The 23,504-nt window shown below is 40.3% G+C and overlaps 1 protein-coding gene across 11 annotated transcripts in view; it reads right to left on the bottom strand.

Moving 5' to 3' along the window:
* Positions 1-12,642, bottom strand: part of GPC5 (glypican 5) — a 1,583,243-nt gene extending 1,570,601 nt beyond the window's left edge. For all 11 annotated transcript variants that reach the window (XR_015138295.1, XR_015138296.1, XR_015138297.1 and 8 more), the window contains exon 1: positions 10,538-12,642. Coding sequence is in view for 8 of the 11 variants with exons in the window: in XM_086330176.1 (XP_086186302.1) it covers positions 10,538-10,700 (163 nt within the window). In the remaining 3 variants the exon portion in view is untranslated. The remainder of the gene's footprint in view (positions 1-10,537) is intronic.
* Between the last annotated feature and the right edge of the window lie 10,862 nt (positions 12,643-23,504).

Below are 23,504 nucleotides of genomic sequence, written 5' to 3'. Positions count from 1 at the left end.
TTTATCCCATGCCAACTTTTCAGTATTCCGTCATACCTATCATTTTCCTTGTTTTCTTTGTAAGATATGTCCAAAGATAAATTAAATATTTAACAACCTCAAATCCAGATACAGGTGTCTTTGCCTGATAAATAAAGAGGGCTCTGACAAACTCACGGATTCCTCAGCTTTTTTACTCTGTCAGTGCTATTTCAATTTCCTTTACCTTTTAAGTTGATCAAAAAATCTTTTTTAGAAATGACTTTTCCCCCCAGAGTAAAATGTATTCCAAGCCTGGTGGAGAACAGACTATTAATCTCTTCACTTTATTGACCTACTTCAGTTTCAGCTCATTAAACACAGGCAGCTTCAATGATCAAAAGAAAACGAACAAAATGTAACTTGGTCTAAACCTTACCAAATAAGAGAGTTGCTCAAAAAGCAAATAAATCTCAACAGGTAATTTAATATTGACAGTCTCCCATTTAAAGAGTATATATGCAATGAATAAGGACATCCAGAAATAATTTCTATGTTCATTTGATCAATGAAGTCACAGTCTAGTTATGCTTTTTATCCAACTCTCTTCTCAGTTCTTAGCTTCCCCCAAAATGAATACTATACTGAAGGACTTATGCCAACTAAAGTCCCTTGAAACTATTAGAAAAGGAAAAAGACTATGAGCTCTAAAAAGATAGCTACCAAAGATCATTTCATTATATTACCATATAGAATCATTAAAAAGTAAAGTAAATCTAGTTATCATAGCACAGGTAATTACCCTAAAATTACTCTTTAGGGTAATTCAAAACCATTACCCTAAAAAGAGCAATAAACAATTTAAATTATAAAACAAGAAATGTTTACTAGCTTTTAAATATGACTGTATCTGAAACATATTTAAGTTAATAGCTACACCATATCAAAATGTGCATATCTCATTAGCACTGATTTAAGTAATCCTTCTACTTAAGTAAAATTTCCTAAAACTAATTCTAAGAAATATCATAAATACATAACCAACCACAATTTATACAGAAAAAAAAAATCTAAGATATCATTAAAAAGTCTTGGAGCCTAGATGAGTATTCTAAAATTAGAACTGTTAGAATACTTTAGAGACGAGTTATACCTCTACCATGTATCATGTTTTGTGATTTAACAGCAGTTATTTTCATGCTTCTTCTGAAAGCCTGTGGTCACTCAACTTAGTCACATGGAATCTGGACCCCAAGTCAGTGTCTTTTAGTAAACGATCTTCCCAGTTTAGGAATAATTCCATAGTCAAATCATCTGTACTTTCTACCAGTGTGGAATTGACAAGAGTAGGAGATGGAAAAACTGAATCATCTTCTAGTTCCTTACTATCAATTTTCTTGTGGAAAGAAACAATTTCGCAAAACATACATTAAAATAAAACACAAATCAGCTAATCCACAGCCAGATATAAATTATAGTTGGTCACCTTTATTTTTCTGCATTCTCCCAGTAATAAGTCAATTAATGTTCTAAGAGATCAGTCACACTGTCTACATGATGATATCAAGTGCAAATGAACCCCTTAAAGGTTAAATAATCTTCCTTCCCTTTCAGAGCATTTAAGGAATCCTTCTAGACATTTGTTTGGCAATTCATTTACTCTATTTCAAAAATGTTAGCTAAGGTAGATAAAAATGTCTTTAAATTTAAACAAAAGCATTAGGTCACTTTTTGTGCCAGAGTTACATAAGAAGATATTAACTTTATGTAAACAATTAATTCAACAACACAATGAAGCCCAGATCAGAATATATTTTTAAAAACTTCACTTTCTATATTTCTCAGTCTATTAATACCAGGCATAAAATAATAATTAAACACAATAAATTGAGCCTATTGCATAACTAGGAATATAAGATTACTTCTAAAAATCAAAAATCAACCTATTATGTTTGGCCTAGTCACAGAACAACAACAACAACAAAAATCAATCACAATTCCTGCTCTCAAGTACCCTATAGTCTAGCAGAAGGCAAGACATACATTCAAAACTGGTATTGCTCCTTCGAGCCCCAACCTTATACTGGAAATAACTAAATACTAATGTGTATGTGGTAAGTGAGGATTTTAGGGTTGGTCAAGGAAAAGAAGGACCTCAAGATGACAATGAGCTTTATTTGGGTCCCACTTTAACAGGCTGCATGAGAAGAGATGCAGCAAGACGGGGGTACAGGACCACCACTCAGAAGAGAAGAAAGCAAACAAGGAAAATCCCAGAGAGACGGAAATTGCAGGAGGAGAAGCGGGTGACAAAGGATGAGATGGTTGGATGGCATCACTTATTCAATGGACATGAGTTTGAGCAAACTTCAGGAAAGAATGAAGGACAGGGAAGCCCGGCATGTTGCAGTCCTTGAGGTCACAAAAAGTCAGACACGACAGAGCGACTGAACAGCAACAACTCCCATGTCCAGGTTGCTTTGCACAAGATGTGAAGTCTCTGAGTAAAGAGCTTTGAAGGGCAGCAGCAACCTGGGATCATTTTCAGCCCCAGAGTTTGTTTTATGAATGGCTAGCAAATGAGTTCAGCTTTGTGGGGTATACAAGGCAGTCAGGCTCAAAAATATGTTTACTTTTGTTATATTTAAAGCAATTGGATATGTAAAGTTTTGAATTTGGCACTGGTAGGCTTTGGACTATTGGTCCCAAGTTAGGAAGAAGTAAAACACATAGGGGCCAGTTTTTAACCTATTTATATAACACCATCGGAGAAGGCAATGACACCCCACTCCAGTACCCTTGCCTGGAAAATCCAATGGATGGAGGAGCCTGGTAGGCTGTAGTCCATGGGGTCGCTAAGAGTCGGACACAATCGAGCGACTTCCCTTTCACTTTTCACTTTCATGCATTGGAGAAGGAAATGGCAGCCCACTCCAGTGTTCTTGCCTGGAGAACCCCAGGGGCGGGGGAGCCTGGTGGGCTGCCGTCTATGGGGTCGCACAGAGTCGGACACGACTGAAGCAACTTAGCAGCAGCAGCAGCAGCAGCATATAACACCATAAAATTTTTTTTTAAAAATCACTGTATCAATAGAATCTTCAATGTTATGAATTGACTTCTAGAGTTTAACTTAAGAATCAGAGAGGTTTAAAAGATTAATTAAGAAGTTCCTTGAAGCTTTGGGCTTCCCTGGTGGCTCAGCTGGTAAAGAATCTGCCTGCAATGTAGAAGACCTGGATTCAATCCCTGGATTGGGAAGATCCCCTGGAGAAGGGAAAGGCTACCCACTCCAGTATTCTGACCTGGAGAATTCTATGGAGTATTCCATAGGGTCACAAAGAGTCAGACACGACTAAATGACTTTCACTTACTTACTTACTTGAAGCTTTACTAAAGTATTCAACAAACATTTCAACTCCTATTCTGTGTCAGGCATGTTCTGAGCACCAGATATTCTACAGTGAACAAGGCACACCACTGGACTGCCTACATAATCAGCAGGGCCCAAGGCAAAAGGGAAACCCGGGACCCTTTATTCAAACCCCAAGATGGAAACAGCAGAGCATTAAACCAAGCGTGTGGCCCTTCTGAGTGTGGGACCCTGACTGCACAGGTTTTGTATCCATAAACCCAGCCTCAGAAGACATTTTCTAGTCTCCTCATGCACACAATCTAGTGGTAAAAGATCAGCAATAAAAAGAAAAGAAATACGGCACCATGACAAGTGCCATGAAAGAAACAAAGAGGAACAGAGTTCAATGAAGCATGAGAAGGAAGTGCGTGTGGTCCATGTGCTCAGTCGTGTTTGACTCTGCGACCCCAGCCCACCAGGCTCCATTATCCATGGGATTTTCCAGTCAAGAATACTAGAATGGGTTGCCATTTCCTCCTCCAGGGGATCTTCCTGACCCAGGGATTGAACCCAGGTCTCCTGAATCTCCTGCATTGATAGATGGACTCTTTACCACTGAGGTACCAGGGAAGCCCAAAACCTGAGAAAGGCCTCTCTAAGAGCTGACACTTAAGCTGAGACCTGAGGCTTGCAAACCAACCAGCTATATAATGCATTTGTAATGCATTATATATATCCATAGGTTGAACATTTATGCCAATGGTTCTCAACCAGGATGGTTCTGCTTCTTCTAGGTCATTTGGCAATGTCTAGAGACATCTCTGATTATCCGAACCGGAGAGGGCAAGGCATTGCTACTGGCATCCAGGAGGGTAAAGTTCAGGGAAGTTTCTAAGCACCTGAAATCCACAGGACAGCACCTCCCTCCACGGCCAACAACAAAGAATTATCCAGTCCCACAGGTCAATGGTGCTGACACTGAAAAACACTAAAGCTGAATGAATGCAGATGATATGATTGCAAAGCTATGAGTAAGGAAGGAGTTTGGCACATTTGCCTTTCACGTCCTTAGCCATGTGATTTTATGGTAGCAAATACTGGAAACGTATATTTTCAATAGCAATAGAGAATTCAATTAAGTGTACAGTAGAATCTTAGTCACTAAAATATATATATTTGGAAGGCTATTTATCATTGGAAAAGGTGTGTTACAAAGAAAGATAAAGTGATCCTACGCTCATTCAAAAATTATGTATGTGCTAAGCAGAGGATTGATGAGGGTGTTAAAAAGATAATTCAAAGGGGTTTTGGTGGTTATTTCTGGATAATATAATTATTTTTGCTTTCTTTGTACTTTTCAATATTTTAAATTTTCAAGAGAATGTAGATTATTTCATAAAACCATGAAAGTACAAAAATCTCATTTTCTTTCTGTAAAGGTGCATTATACATTCAACTTACATGGTAGCTGTATGTGAGCCTGATAAGGCTAATCAAAAGCTGTGTTAATTTTCCGTGATTCGCAGAAGAATGACTAATTATTTAAGGATGATTTTAGCAGTATAATTGATGAAATTTGAGATTTCTAAAGCTGAAAAACAGAAGAATTGAGAGCACAATTGCTTTTGTCTTTTCTTCTAACTGAAGGGCAGGCTTTTATAAAAGAAAGGTAGATATGGACAATGGCTACTCTCTATTAAAATAAATTGCTCTTGTTAGTTAACTGAGTACACTGGATTTCATGTTTGCAATACATTTCAACAAAGCATATGAATGAAGTCTCTCATGACTCTATTTTAACAAAATGGATTTGTGGTTTCTTGAACAGTTATATCAAGAGGCCACTGATTTATAAATCATGCCTGTTTAGGTGTAGCATCTGGTTGTTGAAATGTTCCTCTTGGTCTTATACTAGTTAATAATAAAAGAAATGCTATATAAACCAAGAAGGTGTTCTTATCAGACAAGCCAAAGTTCATGTTCTAGAAAGTCCTAGCAAGGTGGAATCATGGTTGGGGGGAGCATATAACTATAAAATGCCATTCTCAAGTTCCCTAAACTGCACCCCTCCTTAAGGCCAATTAGATAAATATGGAATGTTAGACACTTGGCATAAAGGGGGGTGGAGAGGGGACCGGGGTGCACACAACATCTACATTTGCTAGTAAACTGACTATGAGAGAAGAGGATGTGATTAGTACAATTCAGGCTCTGATGGACAGTCATGATCTACGGTCCTAAAGTAGAAAATTGTACTTGCTTCCCCATTATTAAGCTTCACTAAAAGCCTAAATTAAAAAAAAAAAAAAAGAAACATATCATTTTCTTAGGCATCAAGGCACATACTAGATTTTCCAGAGGAGAAAGTGACAAGTTCCCCTGACACTGGAACTAAGCCTTGATGTTTACAACTCAACAGAGACAACCTACTCAGAATAAGACACCAATGATGGGACAAAGCCACCCGAGACCTGTGATGCAGCAGGATGGCCACAAGGAGACTCTACAACCACAAAACGACTGAACATCCCCTCTTCCAACCAACAAGTGTGTCACTGCTTCTTCATTAAAGACAGCTACTCTCATCTTTTTGTTTAAATTGGGGTTTAGTTGTTTTACAATGTTGTGTTGGTTTTTGCTGTACAATGAAGTGAATCAGCTGTATGTATACATATATTCCCTCCCTCCAGAACCTCCGTCCCACTCCCCTATCTCACTCCTCTAGGTCATCACAGAGCACTGAGCTGAGTTTCCTGGGCCATACAGGAGGTTCCCACTAGCTGTCTATTTTACCCATCCACCCCCGTCATCTTAATCTTCCTAACACCTAGGTGAGTTATGATGACGCCCAATTCCTGAATTGCCCTGCTTCCTTAAACCCTTGTAATTACCCAGCACAAGGCCAGATCCTATAAAAGGTCCCTCTCAACTGCCTCTTACCAAGGCACCCACAGTTCCTGAGCTGCACGATCTCCCTTGCTGTAGCAAGTAAGACCTAGTTTGTTTGACTCTCATCTTGTTTCTTGTGGTTCTTGGCTGGTGAGTTTCAGTACAGGGCAATCCTGATATTAATAATCTGCCTTGACCTCAGTCTGTGGATCCCTTTCATGGCTTTGGATCACCATAACCATGCTGCGCAAGCAGCAAAAGGGGTGTTAGTTCACAAGAAACAAGAGTCCCAGTTTGAGATTACTGTCAATGAGTGACTGTGGCCATCAGTCATCTAATTGTGTGATGGCATAAAAGCCACCTCACCCACACTCCTCCGCCTCTCTGAGTATATACACCAGGTGGCTATGGGTGTTACAGTGAGCAGTGGCACAATGCAGCCTGTTTTCTTTCTTAGGGTCCCCCTTAGTCCACAGAAAGAAACAGAATACTCCCCATAACCTGTTACCATTTCAGATAGCTTTCTTTCTTATAGTGTCCATTAGTTCACAAAAGAAACAAAACATTCACCATAATCTAATAACTACCATCTCAGATAGGTTTCTTCGAGTTTCCATTAGTTTGTGAAAAGAAACAAAATTTCACCATAACCTAATAAGTATCATTTCAGATAGAGACATATTTCCCAATTTTAGAAACAATCATGTGACTTTTTTTTTCATTAGTGACTTTTAAAAAACTGGTTCTTATCTTTTTAAAAAGAGTTCTGATTTATAGACATCCAAAACTAAAATTTCACCCTTAAAGCTCAAGTCCAGTTACAATCAGGACACTAAATAAAAAACTGTAATGACAGCAACACATTTTTGAGCACTTACTATGTGCCTGGATTCGTGCTATTTTATATACATGTATTATTTCATTACATTTATGCAACAAGCCTTTAAGAACCAATATTCCCATTTTACAGGTGAGAAAACAGAGGTTCAAAAAGGCTAACTGGTGTACCTCAGTCACAGAGCTACGGGTGCCAGGGCCTAGTTTTGAATCCAAATGTCTGTAATTCCAAACTCTAAGATCACCAGGTAGATTGTTTTTCTTGGGCATGAGTATGCAACAATACTGACCTCGAAGACAATATAAGATTGGATTATAATGAAAGCAGTTAAAAAATACAAACTATAGAGCACTATTTAAAGTGTCTGATAATATTAAAATTTAATATTGCCATACCAAGTTTATTTTTACTATCCCATTTACAGCCAAAGCTACCAAGAAAAAGTCACCTTGCACAAGCTACTCTCTGTATCAAGGAAAATTCACATTTTAAAAACTAGTTGGTATATAAATTATCTGAAGTTAGCCTTGGATTTTTATAAGCTTCTCCTTTCTGAATTATCTTCTTTAAAAAAGGAAAACAACGCCTGTGTGAAGAGAATTTCAATGGGAAAACATTATCCCTCCTTCCCAATAAATAAAATAAAAATAAAAGGACCTTTAAAAGACACTTTCACTAACAGTTCTTTTCTGAACAAAACAAATAAGAGCAAAGGGCACCTTGACTACTACTTAGGAAATAAAATCAGAACACAGGGAAATCTGTAATTCTAATCACATTTACACCTTCTCTCCTTTTTTACATTTCTCATCCAAACATCCTTAGGAGCTCAATAGGCTTAAAAGAATTGGAGCAGGGTAGAGAACAAAGGTGAGTGGAATCTGAGAAACAGCTTAAATGGCTGTTCTCACCCTTTTAGTAATTTCAAATTGGGTAACATAGTTTTCAGAAGATTTAAAAGTCACAAATATAGGATGACACTGTAAGAAGTTATTCTACCAGCTTATATTTTTTAAATGGCATTTTGGCCAGGCGTCTCAGGAATTAACCACTTGTAGACAAGAAATGCAAGAAAGCACTAAAAAAAAAAAAAAAAAATTAACTTTCAAGAAAAACAAATATCAAATTTAAATGAACTAGCTTTAGTCAATGAAAGTCTATGTGCTAAATACATGTACTTGCCAACAAAAATATTAGTATTTCTATTCTTATGTGAGAATGACTATGTAGATATTAACTATGTTTTCTCTTGAGATTGAGGATAATTTTAGAAAATAAGGTTCAACTACTATACTCAATCAAATTAAATGTTATAGATCATATATAAATACAAAAATAAAGAAAAGCATTTATGAGCCATGTGGTATGTGCGATTCACTCAAATGGGGAAATGAAAAAAAATTTAGTGGAAAGATAAGAGACATCGATGTTTAAAGAAACAGTTTAATGTAATTATTCAAATAAAAAGTAATCAATAGTAGAGAAACAAAAAATTCAGAATTATATCAAGTTCAGATGTGAGTGCTTGTTATTGGGTGATTCTGATTCAGAATAATACTTTCATGTGACTTTTTCTTACTGCAAATGTCAAAGGAATTCAGCACTTCTTTTCAGCAGCACTATTGATGTCCCTGAGTTCAGCCCTGCATGGCCCCCTCAGAAGGTGCTTCTATGACCCCTCCATCGCCTTAAGTCACAGATAAAGAAAGTACTAGCAATGGGGAAACAAACCAGAATGTCTTAGAAAAGAAGATGCCTGCCATCCTGGCTCTTTTTTGTGCCATGTGTATCAAACACAAATAAGTACGATTTCCTTCTCTGTAGGGCCCAGCTTCAGTTTCAGTAAAACGTTATGCCAGTGATGATACTCTGCAAAGTTCTTCTTCTAAAGAGATGAAACACACACAGGGTTCTATAACTGCAATACCTTCTAGTCACTCTATTACATTTAGCAAGTACCGGAAACACTGAGATATGAGAGGGGTGGAGAAATCAAGTCCTTAACTGTCCACATTTGTGAACGTATCAGCCAAAATTATGGGATGGGGGTGGAATCTAATTATTCAGCTGAGGATTTCACAGCTCAATGCCACGCCCCCACCCCTGCCGCCCTAACACACACAGTCACTTGAGCTGCTTTAGCTACTGGCAAGTGAGGTTTTTTGTTTTTGTTTTTTTAATGAAACAAATGTACTGAAATGAAACGACCGGTTTACAAAGGGGGTGGTATCCTTTGAGGACAGAACTGCCCTAAGCTGAGAGCATCTATGCTGTTTCAACTAGTAAAAGTGCCTAGTACTGAACAGGTATCCAAATACATATTTGTGTGTTTGCTTAAAAAACTAGTCATGTAAACTAAAATGGATTCACTGTGCCCAAATGCTCAGATTCTCCTTGTGGGATGACTCTAGAACGGAGTTGATAACCAGCAAAGAAATCAAGCGAAAGAGCTACGGCTCCCCAGAGCTAGCAGCAAGTCTCCTCACCCTACACAGGCAGAGGAGAACAGATTTAGATCCAAGCATCCTCCACAAGTTCACTGTCCAGCCAATAAGCTCACAGCATTTGGCAATTAGCCTCGTAATTAGGTGCACTGCTCCAGTAAGATCTTAACTCCAGACACCTGCTGTTGCGTTTAATAACTAAGATCTGTTCTTCCAGACCGAATGTTACTGGAAATCCGCCCGCAGAAGCACGGAGCGGGCGCCGAATAGCTGGTAAAGGTGCAGGCGCACGCAAGAAGCAGAATCCACACTGGCCACACTCACTGTATTCCTTCCCCTTCAATCTCTGTCTGGTAAATCTCAGCCGTGTTAAGTGGCTCCCCGGTGCACTCTGTTTGATCGCCTGTTGCCAGCACATCGTTCAGGCGTTGCAACGACACAATGGTTCCGAGAGGCACACTGAGTTGGTACCTGCAAGGAGGGACTTGATGCCCAGGCATAAAGAGCGGGGCTCAGAGTTACACCAGGGTGAGTGCACAGGGTCCGAGTCCTCATAACAAAGGACACCGGCCGCCCTGGTCAGTACCCCATTCTCCAGCAAAGGAGGATAATGCAGGTTTGTGTTTTTAGTATCAAACTTGGAGCGACCAACCCAACTCCATCTACCGTGGAAGAAAGCAGCAAACCAAGGCCCCCCGGCGGGGCACTGGGGAAGTTCCCACTCGTAAAAGAATCGCGGTCAGGCAGCGCTGTCCCCCGCTGTCAGCTCTGCTGGCCTCTTGCATCGCATCAGTGAGACTAAGGGAGCCGGGCGGGAAGCGAACGCCCGGAGCTCGGCTCAGCAGCAGGCGGAGTCCTGGAGCTCCCGGAGCTGCGCTGCACTCGGGATGGTCACACCGCCCTTCTCCGGGAGGCACCTTGTGCGGTCGGAGGACCTGAAAGGTCAACTTCTCCCACGAAAGGCCATTCCGAGAGCTTGAGCAGTGCAGGGTCCGCGCTCCGGACGCCCCAGCCCGTGCCCAGGCTCCCAGCCCTCTCCCACGGTCCGCGCCTTACCTGCCCGCGGTGAATCCGGCAGCCCCTTGACAGGTCCCACCAGGCGCCCCTGGAAAAGTTTCCGAACTTCTTCGCAGCTCTGCACGCCCTCGCTTCGGATAGACCCCACGAGAGCCAGCAGGAGGAGACATTGAGAGCCCACGCGCCAGGTCTGCGCGCTCATCTTCGGTGTCCCAGTCACTCCTTCCCTCGCCGCGGACCCCACTCTCCCCGCGTGCCCAGCGCTGCAGACGCTGGAAAAGGCTCAGCGGTGCGATCCGGCGGCGGGCGGGAGTCCGGCCGCTCTGGGACCCCGGCTTCACCTTCTCCTCTAAGGTGCCCCGAGACGGACCGCGGTGTTCTCGGGCAGAGCGCCGCCGGGTCTCCCTCTCCGGCGGGAGCGAGATGGCGCGGCGCGAGCGAGGACAACGGCTGGAGCCGCACGGAGCCCGCGAGCATTCGGCTCTGGCCACCGCCGCGGTCGCCGCGGGCTGCACTGCCAGCTGCCAACCTGAGACTCGCCCGTGGGTCGCTCTCCGAGGACAGGCCCCGCCCCCTCTCCGTGGGCAGGCCCTGCTCCGTGGTTAAGCCACGCCCCCGCGCGACGCCACCGGCCTCACCCGCCCGGCGGCTGAGCCGCTGTCCACGCGGCCCTAGCTGGAGAAACACCCTAGCGGCGTTGCCTGGAGCAAGGAAACAAAACGAAACCCGACCTCCCTCTCCCCATCCATTCCTGGGACCAACAGTCTGATGAAAAGAAGAGCTCAGAGAAGACAAGATATGAGAAATACCAACTAGAACTAAGATGAAATACTTCCCTGTAAATCAAGGTCTTCAATGCATAGGAATTTGTATTTGAATTGCATGAAATGGTATCTGGGCACAATACAAAATACAAAAAAAAAAAGAAATTATACTTAAAGATCTCAATTGTGAGGCTCGATAGCACTTAGTTTTAAAAGAGTGTACAGGAGAAGCTACTTTTTAAAAATTGTTTTATGTTGCCACTTCGGAATATTTTTCGTTAGTATTACGATTTTCTGAAAGAATTTAGAAGTCATAAAAAGTACATGTAAACAGTATAACGTCCTTGCTTTGGCAGTAAAATCCAGTTTCTTCTCTTATTACCCGTTAGCATCATATTTTGCTTTTGTACTTTTTATCTATAAGGGCCCTTCTGAGCTTTACCACTTCTCTAATTTTAAAAACATTTCTCAAAGATTTACTCAGGCAAAAGTGCTCAGGAGAGTTTCTCACAAGGAAGAGATGAACATGAAGACTTTAAACGATTTTAAAATGACAAAGGAATTCTGTCAATTTACAAAAGGAATGCATTAGAAACCAAAAGCCAAAGGCCAGGTGTATTTCTGAAATGTGATTGACTCAACACTAAGCCTGTGACTAACAAGTGTTTCATCTTCTATAGGTACCTGAAGAAAGTCCTCCTCCAGTAAAACAAAACTACTTAAAAGCATCAGGCCAGGGGAACTATAAATGCTCTAACCACTTAAAGGGAATTTATTCTCATATTTGAACCTTTGCCAAGAAATAGAGATGAATAATTTTGTCTTAGTTAAGTGTCATGAGGCTTTTAATAACCAGTGATACCAAAGGCAGAGCTTTCAGCAGTAGATCGCTTGCTCTAAAACCATCCCAGGGCAATGGCTGAGATACTTCTTCAGGGAAATAGTGCTTACTTGGCTTTTGACATCAATTCCATGAACACTAGATATTTTTTAAGATGCTTTCTCAATAAATGAGAATTGAAAAAATAGCTTAATTCAAGGACTTCAAGCAAAGCTTTATATATGTATCCTGATGGGGGGAAGGGTGTATACTACCCCCATGAATCTTTTTCCCTAGCCACCAAGTGTGGAAAAACTACTTGGAAGTCAGCTCTATCTACAAGAAAAAAAAAAGAATGACCATGAGAATGTGTACTGTGCTTAGATGCCAAACAATATTCTAAGTGCTTTTTAAGGGTACTAAGTCATTCATTCAGTCTTCATAACAACCCTATAAAGTAGTTACCACTACCGTCACTCTTTTACCATGAGGTAACAGGCTCAGAGAGGTAAAGTGATTTGCCCAAGGCCAACATCCCTATTAAATGGTAGAACCAGAAATCAAACCCAGGCCTTGAAATCCAGAATGTTTGCTATTAACCATGGGTTCTCCTCAACCACTCCATGCCATACCAAAGAACCTATTGGGTTACATTCAGTACAATATGTTACTTATATGTTAAGTCCTTATATGTTAATATTAAGGCTAATAAGTCCCTAGATTTTCTCTTTTTTAATATTTATTTGATTTTGGCTGTGCTGGGTCTTTGTTGCTGTGCCCTGGCTTTCTCTAGTTGCCCCAAGCAGGGGCTACTCTCTGGTTGCTGTCGTGGGCTTCTCAATGAAGTGGCTTCTCGTTGCACAAGCTCTAGGGCGCAAGGGCTTCAGTAGTTGTGACACGTGGGCCCAGTTGCCCCACGGTATGTGGGATCTTCCCAGACCAGGGATCAAACCCACACCCTCTGCATTGGCAGGCAGACTCTCAACCGCTGGACCACACCAAAGTCCAAAATCCCTAGGTTTTTCCAGAACTTCTTTTTCTTATTAACCAAGCTTTCTCCTTGATTGATTTAATCATCACAGAGTAGCACTAAAAGGACCTCAGAGTTTACTTGGTCCAATTCATTCACTTGGAATCTCTAAAACAATCTGTTTTACAAAGGGAAAATCACAAACATTGAGAATTATTGGTGGTTCAGTAAAAACTAATAAACTTAGAAATATTGATTGAACATATACTGTATTTTTAAGAAACTATAAAGGGTTGGACACAACTGAGCGACTGATCTGATCTGATCTGATCTGATACACTAGGCATAATAGGAATTACAGAGGCATGTAAGCAAGCTCTCTTCTCCATGTTTTTGCAATTTATTTCAGCAGAATAATTAGATGGAAAGTTATATATAGAAATGGAATAGGGTCTAATGAGAAAATAAATACGTTTAGTCCATGTAAAGTGCCCCCACTTACAAAAAATAATTATTTTATTTCTACCTCTTTATTCTCTACTGCTACCAACCATGGATGAACTTGAAGACAAACTTGCTTCTTCCAACCAGAATACAATACCAAAGTGCCGTTTACATGAACACCCTAGAGCAAAACCTCTACACACTGTACTATAATCTTTTGATCAATTTACCTATAAAGATTACAGATGAAGCAAGGAAGAATTTCTGTAATTTGATAGTGATAATGCCTCATTTTTCAAAGGTTATTCAATATAAACATTTATTGAATACCTTTTATGTAATAGGCACTGTGTTTTGCTTTTGAAATACTCTTAGAAGAATCTCTAAATGGTCATTATTTAAAATACGCTTTAGTATTCTTCTAAATGTAAAGCTTCTACATAACCATTTACAGTGTGTCAACTCAACACCTCATAAAGAGAAATAAAGAAACTCCAACATGATTTAGGAGATCCGATGATATCACATTGCCCTCCAATATGACTATCAATTTAGGCTAAGACTGGCCACTAAAGCTCACCCTGAGAAACTGGTTGAAGTTAACTCCTGTGCCTAATCAAAATTAATAGTTAATATTTTTAAAGGGGTTACAGGTATTTTCTCATTTAACGTTTCAACCACCTCATGAGACAGTTACTATTATACAACTCATGAGGAAACAGAAGTATGAAGAGATTAAATGGAAGCTAGGCATGCCAGCTTTTGCACTCCCTCAGCTACCGCCTCTCCTGCTCTGCACACCAGACACCTGTTTTGTGGCCCCTTGACTCAATCTATATCATATATGGGTAGAACCCCTGGTACTCCCTGCTTTTCCTTTGGTATAGTCAGCAGACCTCATCTCCGTAGTGGTCCAGAGACCTGCAGTGGCTCCAACGCTGGCTCAACAGTACCTTCCTCCATAGCCACCTGAGGTCCTACTTGCTCCTGGCTTCTCCCTCCGGAAAACTTTTAATCATGAGAACTATATTGTAAGGGCTAAAATTCCATGTGCTACCTTGACATCTGGTAGCCTCCTGGGGTCCCAAAGGTCTACAGATGTGTTCTGCACTTGCCAGATATGACCCCCACCCTACCCAGCAGGAAAAGATCCCTCCCAAACCAGCTTCCCTATCAGCCAGACCAGCTCCATCCCACCTTATCTCCAACCCAACTGGTTTCTCTTCCCTACAGTCCAGTGAAATTATCAAACAAGTCAATCACATCCTCCATGAGAACCAGGGGTCACCTAACCCTCTCATCATTACAAAGCCTGCCTGTCACAGCCCTACTGGTTCACTCTGCTTCTGAGTGGACCCCTGTGTGGCCCTGCATGGCATGCGGTGTCTTCTTTCCCTGGACTGAGTGTGTGTGACTCATATAAACTGCTGTCTCATCTGCCCATCATGTGTTTGGCCATCTCATATTAATTAAGGAGGGGGACACTTCCTTCATCAATGAGGTAAGTAGAAGGCAATACAAGTGCTTCCAGCTGGCTGTTTCCCCCCAAAATCCTGACTTTTGCCTTGTCCTACCTTCTCACTCTTCTGAACACTGTCCTATTAAAGGGAGCCAAATTGGAGGTCAGCCCCAGTTGACCCTAGAAATGAATTTCTGCCACCAAGTAATCACAAGGAAATTGAGGGATCCTCTCCTGTTGTCTCCTTAGGTCACAAGAGCAACGGTTGAGAAAAAGCTGCCTACAGGTGAGAACTGGTGGCAAATTACAACATTCCATAAAATCCTCAAAACCAGACCTTAAGTTGAAATGTACATGGGAGTCAGTGGGAAACTGACTTTGTGATCAGCAAACATATTTTCAAGTGAACACTTCCTAAAATGATCTACTGCTAATGTACATTTCCAATTTGAAAAACTTCCTCTTCTAATCACCAGTACATGTTTATCAATGATTTTGAAATATTTTAGATGCACATGTCACTATCTCACAGTATATATGCTTCAAGGCAATGACACTGTAACTATTTCTCAAAAAGCATTAGATAAACCAACTGTTCCTGTATGGAAGTTTCAAAAGTATTTCATACTGTATTTAATTTTACATGGTTTTGTGCTTACAGTTTCTAGTGAAAAACAGTTTATTTTCTTTCAGAGAATTTACTGAGAAAGAAAAATATTAGCTGTTCTAAATGAGAATGAAAGCCTTAGAAAAGACACAAAAGGAAGGAACCCAGGAACACTCAATGAGCTTATAAAACTAAATTTCTTCAAATAATTTTCTTCTAGTCTATATCTAGAAAGAAAGAAAGTGAAGTCGCTCAGTCGTGTCCAGCTCTTTGTGAGCCCATGGACTATACAGTCCATGGGATTCTCCAGGTCAGAATACTGGAATGGGTAGCCATTCCCTTCTCCAGGGGATCTTCCCAACACAGAGAGCAAACCCAGGTCTCCTGCATTGCAGGCAGATTCTTTACCAGCTGAGCCACTAGGGAAGCCCTAGTCTATATCTAAGAATGTAAAAACTGTTTTCCAAGTTATGATACACATTACATGTGTAAACTATAGTACATTATAGGGCCTTCCCTTGTGGCTCAGCTGGTAAAGAATCCACCTACAATGTGGGAGACATGGATTCGATTCCTGGGTTGGGAAGATCCTCTGGATAAGGCAAAGGCTAACCACTTCAGTATTCTGGCCTGGAGAATTCCATGGACTGTATAGTCCTTGGAGTCGCAAAGAGTCGGGAGAGACTTTCACTTCTACTTCTGTAGTACATTATGGTAAAAAGGAATACAGTACAAATTTCCCTCTTTTGCAGATGTAGATATTTGCACCAACTAATATATATGATCCCAACTATTTTTGATTAACAAATGAGTAAAATCCACATTTAAAATTCAATTTCATCATTAATTAATGCCAATATTTTAAAGAAAGACAATTGCATTAAATAAATTCACTTATCTAGAACATGTTAATATACTATCCCATATAAAACAAAAAAAACATATTTCAGAAATTAAACTAGGCTAAAAAAATGTATACCTGTTTGCTGCTGGTTGTTTAATGTGAAAACTAAAGGGCTGCAAAACTGTATCTGCTGGACTATAAGCTTTGTGAGGTCTAGAGAACTGCCATGCCCACCTTTACCCTCTGATCAGTGGCTGACTATGTTTTGTGCACATCCATAACTTTACTGAATGAATTTGGCCCCTATGAGTCTGATGTTCTCAAGTGCCCTGTAGCAAATTTCTGTGATTATTTTTAAGCAGCAGTCAGCCTTAATTTCAATTCAACTGCTTCATTTTGTATTACCTTCAAAGAGGAAAATATCACTATCTGATAGAATAGTATCAATAAACACTTTTAAAACCAGGTTATAACTTCCAGACTAAAATTATGTGTGGATATTGCATCATCTGGTATTTGACTTTCAATAAATCTCTGATGTCTGTTTCACTTCTTTTCATTTCCTTTTCTGTGATAAAAATGTGAGGTCAGTGTCTTAAACGTTTAATGTTACTATCAAAGTAATTATTTAGTTCAGAGTTAAAGAACTGGTTTTCTAATTGTTTTCCTGCAGCTTCAGATATTATAATATCTTAAATATTAATCTCTTCAGATAAGATGAATTTTAATACTATACATTAAGTATTTTCCAGAATGATTATTCATTATCTGTGTCATTTTGGACAAGTTGTTAAACCACTCTGATACTCTTTTCTTATTGTTCTTGTTGTTTAGTCACTAAGTCATGTCCAACTCTTTTGTGACCCCATGGACAATATAGCCTGCCAGTCTCCTCTGTCCATGGGATTTCCCAGGCAAGAATACTGGAGTGGATTGCCATTTCCTTCTTCAGGGTATCTTCCCAACCCAGGTATCAAACAGGAGTCTCCTGCATTGGCAGGTGGATTCTTTACCACCAAGCCACCTGGGAAGGCCTCTATCCTTATTACCTATGTAAAACAAGGAGTAAATACAATACCTGTGTTATAATGTTATTGATATGGTTAACTGAAATAACATATGTGAAGTATGTTTTTCAATTCTTAGTTCATATAAGTACTTAATAAACAGACATTATGTTTCTTCTCCATTGGAAAAACACCTGTCATGAGTTCCTGATCTGTTAGTTACATCTTGGATGTAATTAGAACAATAAACTCATCCTCTGAACTCAGTAACTATTCAAACTAAAATCTTTTGCTCGTTTCATATTCATAGTACAGTTTCTTCATATTATTTAGCATTTATGTACCTCTCAAATTATCTTGTGGTAGGGGGTGGGGCGGGTAATGGCAAAAAGGAGCTTGATTTCAACTCAGTGTAGGGACACAAGAGTCTAAGTCACTCAAGGTCATGACCTAAAAGTCATTTTTAAAAGGAAACAGTACACCTCTCAGAACATAATGAGCATTTACAGTAAGAACTGGCAACTAATTATCATCAGCTTTTTAAGATGCAAAGTGTAGACACTACTAATGATAAAGCCTCATAATTGATAATTATCTTTGATTAACGAGGAGGCAAGCTCTTCCAGAGGCTTTCACTGCCGTGTACCATTGTCATAATTGATCTTTAATTGTTCCAGCTAAAAATTCCTTTTATCATATGTTTAATCTTTGCTATTTATAAATAAGGTCCATGAACAGGCCTTATTAACTACCCCTAAATGTGACATCACTTTACAAATTCTTTGCAATTTAATTAGCATTCAGTCTAATTCCTTATATTTGCATATGAAAAGATACAAGCAGTTCATGCTCTCAGGCAGAAAGGAGAAATCCCTTGCTCTGACCACTTTTGAATTCTCTTCTTGATCCAGATTTTGTGAGAAGAGAGAACAGCCCTCCCTCTGGTTGTGCCTGGTGAGATTTTACAGAGTTGCCAACTTTCTGCTCCTGGAGGAGAACTGTATTCTGGTCTTTCCTATCTTGGGGGAGGGAAACTCCATCAGATCTACTAAATTTCCTATAATATATTTCATCCCAATTTTCCCTCACTCTTCTTTTTCTGTCCATATTCTCAAATGATCTTGGAACAGTTTTCTTGATGCTCATAAATCACATTTGTCCAATTTTTTTGCCTGCTCTGCCAAACCTGAGGTTGCTATGCCCTCTCTGAAAGTCTCTAACTCTCCAGCTTTCTTGGCAGTACCATCCTAGTGCTCCTAGCTCTCCATTTCCTTTTCCATTCTTTTGCCCCTTTCTCCCCCTTTCCGGTCTCCTAATGGTTAGTGTGTCCCAGGGCTTAGACGTTAAGACTTGCTCTTCCTTTACTACATATTTCTAGGAGGATGTGCTGGGTTGATTAATGTTCCCCTCAAAAAATTCACGTCCACCTACAACCTCAGAATGTGAAATTATTTGGAAACAGGGCCTTTGCAGATGTAATTAATTAAGGATGTTGAGATGAAATTATCCTAGATTTATTTAGCGTGAGTCCTAAATCCAGTGACTAAGTGTCCTTTTAAGAAGAGGAAAGGACACAGGGAGGGAGAGGGAAAAGCGATGTGAAGAAGGAGGCTGAGACTGAGTGAGGCAGCTACACTCCAAGGAATGCCAAGGATTGCTACAACCACCTGAAGCTGGAAGAGGGGCATGAAGGATTTCTTCCTCAGAGCCTCCCGGAGAAACCAAACCTGCTGACATGCTGATTTCAGACTTCTGGCCTTTTGAACTGTGTGAGGAAAAACATTCTATTGTGTTAAGCCACAGAGTTTGTGGCTATTGTGAGTAACTAGTTATGGCAGTACTAGGCAATGAATACCACGAATACCCAGAACCAGGCTTCAGCAATATGTGAACCATGAATTTCCTGATGTTCAAGCTGGTTTTAGAAAAGGCTTTAGAAGAGGAACCAGAGATCAAATTGCCAACATCTGCTGGATCATGGAAAAAGCAAGAGAGTTCCAGAAAAACATCTATTTCTGCTTGATTGACTATGCCAAAGCCTTTGACTGTGTGGATCACAATAAACTGTGGAAAATTCTGAAAGAGATGGGAATACCAGACCACCTGATCTGCCTCTTGAGAAATGTGTATGTAGGTCAGGAAGCAACAGTTAGAACTGGACATGGAACAACAGACTGGTTCCAAATAGGAAAAGGAGTACGTCAAGGCTGTATATTGTCACCCTGTTTATTTAACTTATATGCAGAGTACATCATGAGAAATGCTGGGCTGGAAGAAGCACAAGCTGGAATCAAGATTGCCGGGAGAAATATCAATCACCTCAGATATGCAGATGACACCACCCTTATGGCAGAAAGTGAAGAGGAACTCAAAAGCCTCTTGATGAAAGTGAAAGAGGAGAGTGAAAAAGTTGGCTTAAAGCTCAACATTCAGAAAACTAAAATCATGGCATCCGGTCCCATCACTTCATGGGAAATAGATGGGGAAACAGTGTCAGACTTTATTTTTCTGGGCTCCGAAATCACTACAGATGGTGACTGCAGCCATGAAATTAAAAGACGCTTACTCCTTGGAAGGAAAGTTATGACCAACCTAGATAGCATATTCAAAAGCAGAGACATTACTTTGCCAACAAAGGTCCAGCTAGTCAAGGCTATGGTTTTTCCTGTGGTGATGTATGGATGTGAGAGTTGGACTGTGAAGAAGGCTGAGCACCGAAGAATTGATGCTTTTGAACTGTGGTGTTGGAGAAGACGCTTGAGAGTCCCTTGGACTGCAAGGAGATCCAACCAGTCCATTCTGAAGGAGATCAGCCCTGGGATTTCTTTGGAAGGAATGATGCTAAAGCTGAAACTCCAGTACTTTGGCCACCTCATGCGAAGAGTTGACTCATTGGAAAAGACGCTGATGCTGGGAGGGATTGGGGGCAAGACGAGAAGGGGACGACAGAGGATGAGATGGCTGGATGGCATCACTGACTCGATGGACGTGAGTCTCAGTGAACTCCGGGAGTTGGTGATGGACAGGGAGGCCTGGTGTGCTGCGATTCATGGGGTCGCAAAGAGTCGGACATGACTGAGCGACTGATCTGATCTGAACTGGTTCTCATACCTTCACTTTCGGCACCTGTGCTCAGTACTCACAGGCCTTTCCCTCCAGGTCTGCCCTCTGCTCTACCTCCTCTGCTTTTTAATATGGGTATCCTACCATTAGGGCTTCCCTGGTAGCTCAGCTGGTAAAGAATCTGCCTGCAATGCAGGAGACCCTGGTTTGATTCTTGGGTTGGGAAGATCCCCTTGGGGGATGGCATGGCAACCCCCTCAGTATTCTTGCCTGGAGAATCCTATGGACAGAGAAGCCTGGCGGGCTAGAGCCCATGGGGTCACAAAGAGTCGGACACGACTGAGTGACTAAGCACAGCACAGCATATTTTACCATTATCTCAAACTCGATTTTCACCAAAGGGACCTTAGGGTCTTCCCTGCAGTTTACACTCTCCCTCATCTGTGGGTTTCTTAATTAATTTAATGAACACAGCACCCTGAAGTCTGTCCTTTTTATTAATAAAATCATTCTTGCCAATCCTGAATGTTCATAACCTCTCTCTCCTCTAATGTCTTTGTGTAATATAAATTATAAGACTTGGCAATTTATCCACCTTTCTCTCATAGTCATCTTTTTCATTCCAACTATCTCACTCTTTCTCATTAAGTTAGCATTATATTCCAGGGAGCTTATTGCCTAAAAATCTCTTCCTGATCTGAATCATCCTCCTGGGCTCAGGTCATTCAGTTTGTATCAGGCCTGTACTCTATTTTTAAAAATTAAAATATTATTGAATTGAATTATTATTTTTTTTAATTGGCTGCAGTGCACAGCATGTGGATCTTAGTTCCCTGACCAGCGATCAAATGAGTGTCCCCTGCATTGGAAGAATGGAGTCTTAACCACTAGACTACCAAGGAAGTCCCTTGAATTGAATTATTAATTGATGGCAGACTCCAGCCTCTAACTCTGTGTTTCTTCAAATACAGTTCAGGGAATACCAGCATCATATTATAGATTCCTGGGCTTCATCCAAAAATAGATTCTTGGATTGGGAATCAGAGTAATTTTCAAAACACACTTAAGCAAGCTCAGTATTTAGACTGAATGGAAACCCTTTACTTTGCTTTAAATCCACTTTCTTTTCTACATGAACTGATTGTTTCTTCCAGAGGGAGAGAAATTCATTATTTGTTACCCTCTGCAATATACCTTGTTCATTTCTACTTGTAAGCATCAGTTGAACCTAGAATTACTTCCTTCTTTCTCTCTTTCTTTAAAAGTTCAAGTTTCCTACATTATCATGCCAATCATTATTTGCTGTTCAGTTATATATAATTATTTAAGTTATTATGTGGTTATGTTTTGTTTCCCTAAGAAAATCTTAAGCTGCCCCACATTGTTCAAAGGATCTAGGAACTCAGTAAGTGTTTGTTGAATCAATGCCTTAAAGAAAGGCTTGGAGCAGCATCTTAAAAGGCTAACCAATTATCATAGGAGACTTAGATGTATACTGCCCTATTAGAAAGTAAACTAATGGGAATGGATGCTAATATTCCTACTCATTCCATTTGAATATGATTAAGAAGGCTGGCTGATGATAATTTAATAATGATAACACATTTGATATTTGCTCTTCAGAAATTTGAGTGTAGATAACTAGACAAACTATTAATTTTAAGTCATATTGTCTACTGGTCTAATAGCCATTGAATTCATCATAATACAATAAAATTTAACTTGTAATCTAGGAAAACATTAATGTTTATAAAAGTATAATTTTAAAACTAAAATCATACCAATGCTGCTAAGTCGCTTCAGTTGTGTCTGACTCTGTGCGACCCCATAGACGGTGGCCCACCAGGCTCCCCCGTCCCTGGGATTCTCCAGGCAAGAACACTGGAGTGGGTTGCCATTTCCCTCTCCAATGCGTGAAAGTGAAAAGTGAAAGTGAAGTCGCTCAGTCATGTCCGACCCTCGGCGACCCCATGGACTGCAGCCTTCCAGGCTCCAGGCTCCTCCGTCCATGGGACTTTCCAGGCAAGAACACTGGAATGGGGTGCCATTGCCTTCTCCGATATTCATTGCTTATTTTCAAATATAAGTTATTTCATTGACTGACAAATATCTATTGAACATAACACGTACTATGCAAGTCAAAATATTGATTATTTGGCCCATGGCATATTAACCATGGAAACTAAATACAGAATGATCTCTGTTGCTCTTTATGAAGAGGAAAATATAAGTATTCTGCAGAGAGATATCTACAATATACAGATTCTATCGCCTGCTTTTTCTTTTTAAATCCAAATAACTAATCACAAATAATCCTTTAAGGAACTTTCTCTATAATCATAAAGCAACATGTTTTTTAACTGTGCCTTGGCATTCACTAATTAGCTCATGCCTCTCCAGAAGAGAAAAAAAAGTTTACAGATTTCAAAATTCAAAACACATTCCCTGTATTCTATATTCCTCATTCTCACTTCAGATATTACCTAGAGAAAAACTGGAGAAACCATCACACTAGATCTGCAAGACCACCCTGTCCAGACATTTAACATAGTGAATGCTCCCTCAGAATCTCAAAAGCATTACCTAAACCACTCATTCAGACCAAACCCCACTGACTTCTTTATCAACACCAACGTGCCCTGAATCATTTCACTGATTCATTCCCATATCAAAGCACCTACAGGCCAGGCTCTGTTTCAAGTACAGAACTAGAGATGCAGAGCTGAATCACATGCCATCTCTTCCTCAAAAAATGGACAATTCAGAAGGACAGGCAAGCACATAAACAAGTAAGGACCATGAAGTGTTACAGCTGCCCTGATCAGTGTGCAAAGCAAGGCTGCAATGGCTTCACTAGACAGAAGGCTCAAGGAGCAAGTTGTTTGTCTTGGGCAATTGCTTAATACATGTCCTTTTGAATATTTCAAACTGCATTTAAATCAAATAGAAACTTTATAATAAAGTACAAATATCTCCTTATGATAAGTCATTGTGTCTAAGAGGATATCTATGTAACTATGTTGAGAAT

This window comes from Bos grunniens, chromosome 12, assembly GCF_055505025.1.
Source record: "Bos grunniens cultivar Pamir isolate PY7600 chromosome 12, Bosgru_T2T1.0, whole genome shotgun sequence".
NCBI lineage: Eukaryota > Metazoa > Chordata > Mammalia > Artiodactyla > Bovidae > Bos > Bos grunniens.
The sequence above is the reverse complement of the archived record's forward strand: the minus strand, read 5'-3'. Positions and strand labels throughout refer to the sequence as shown.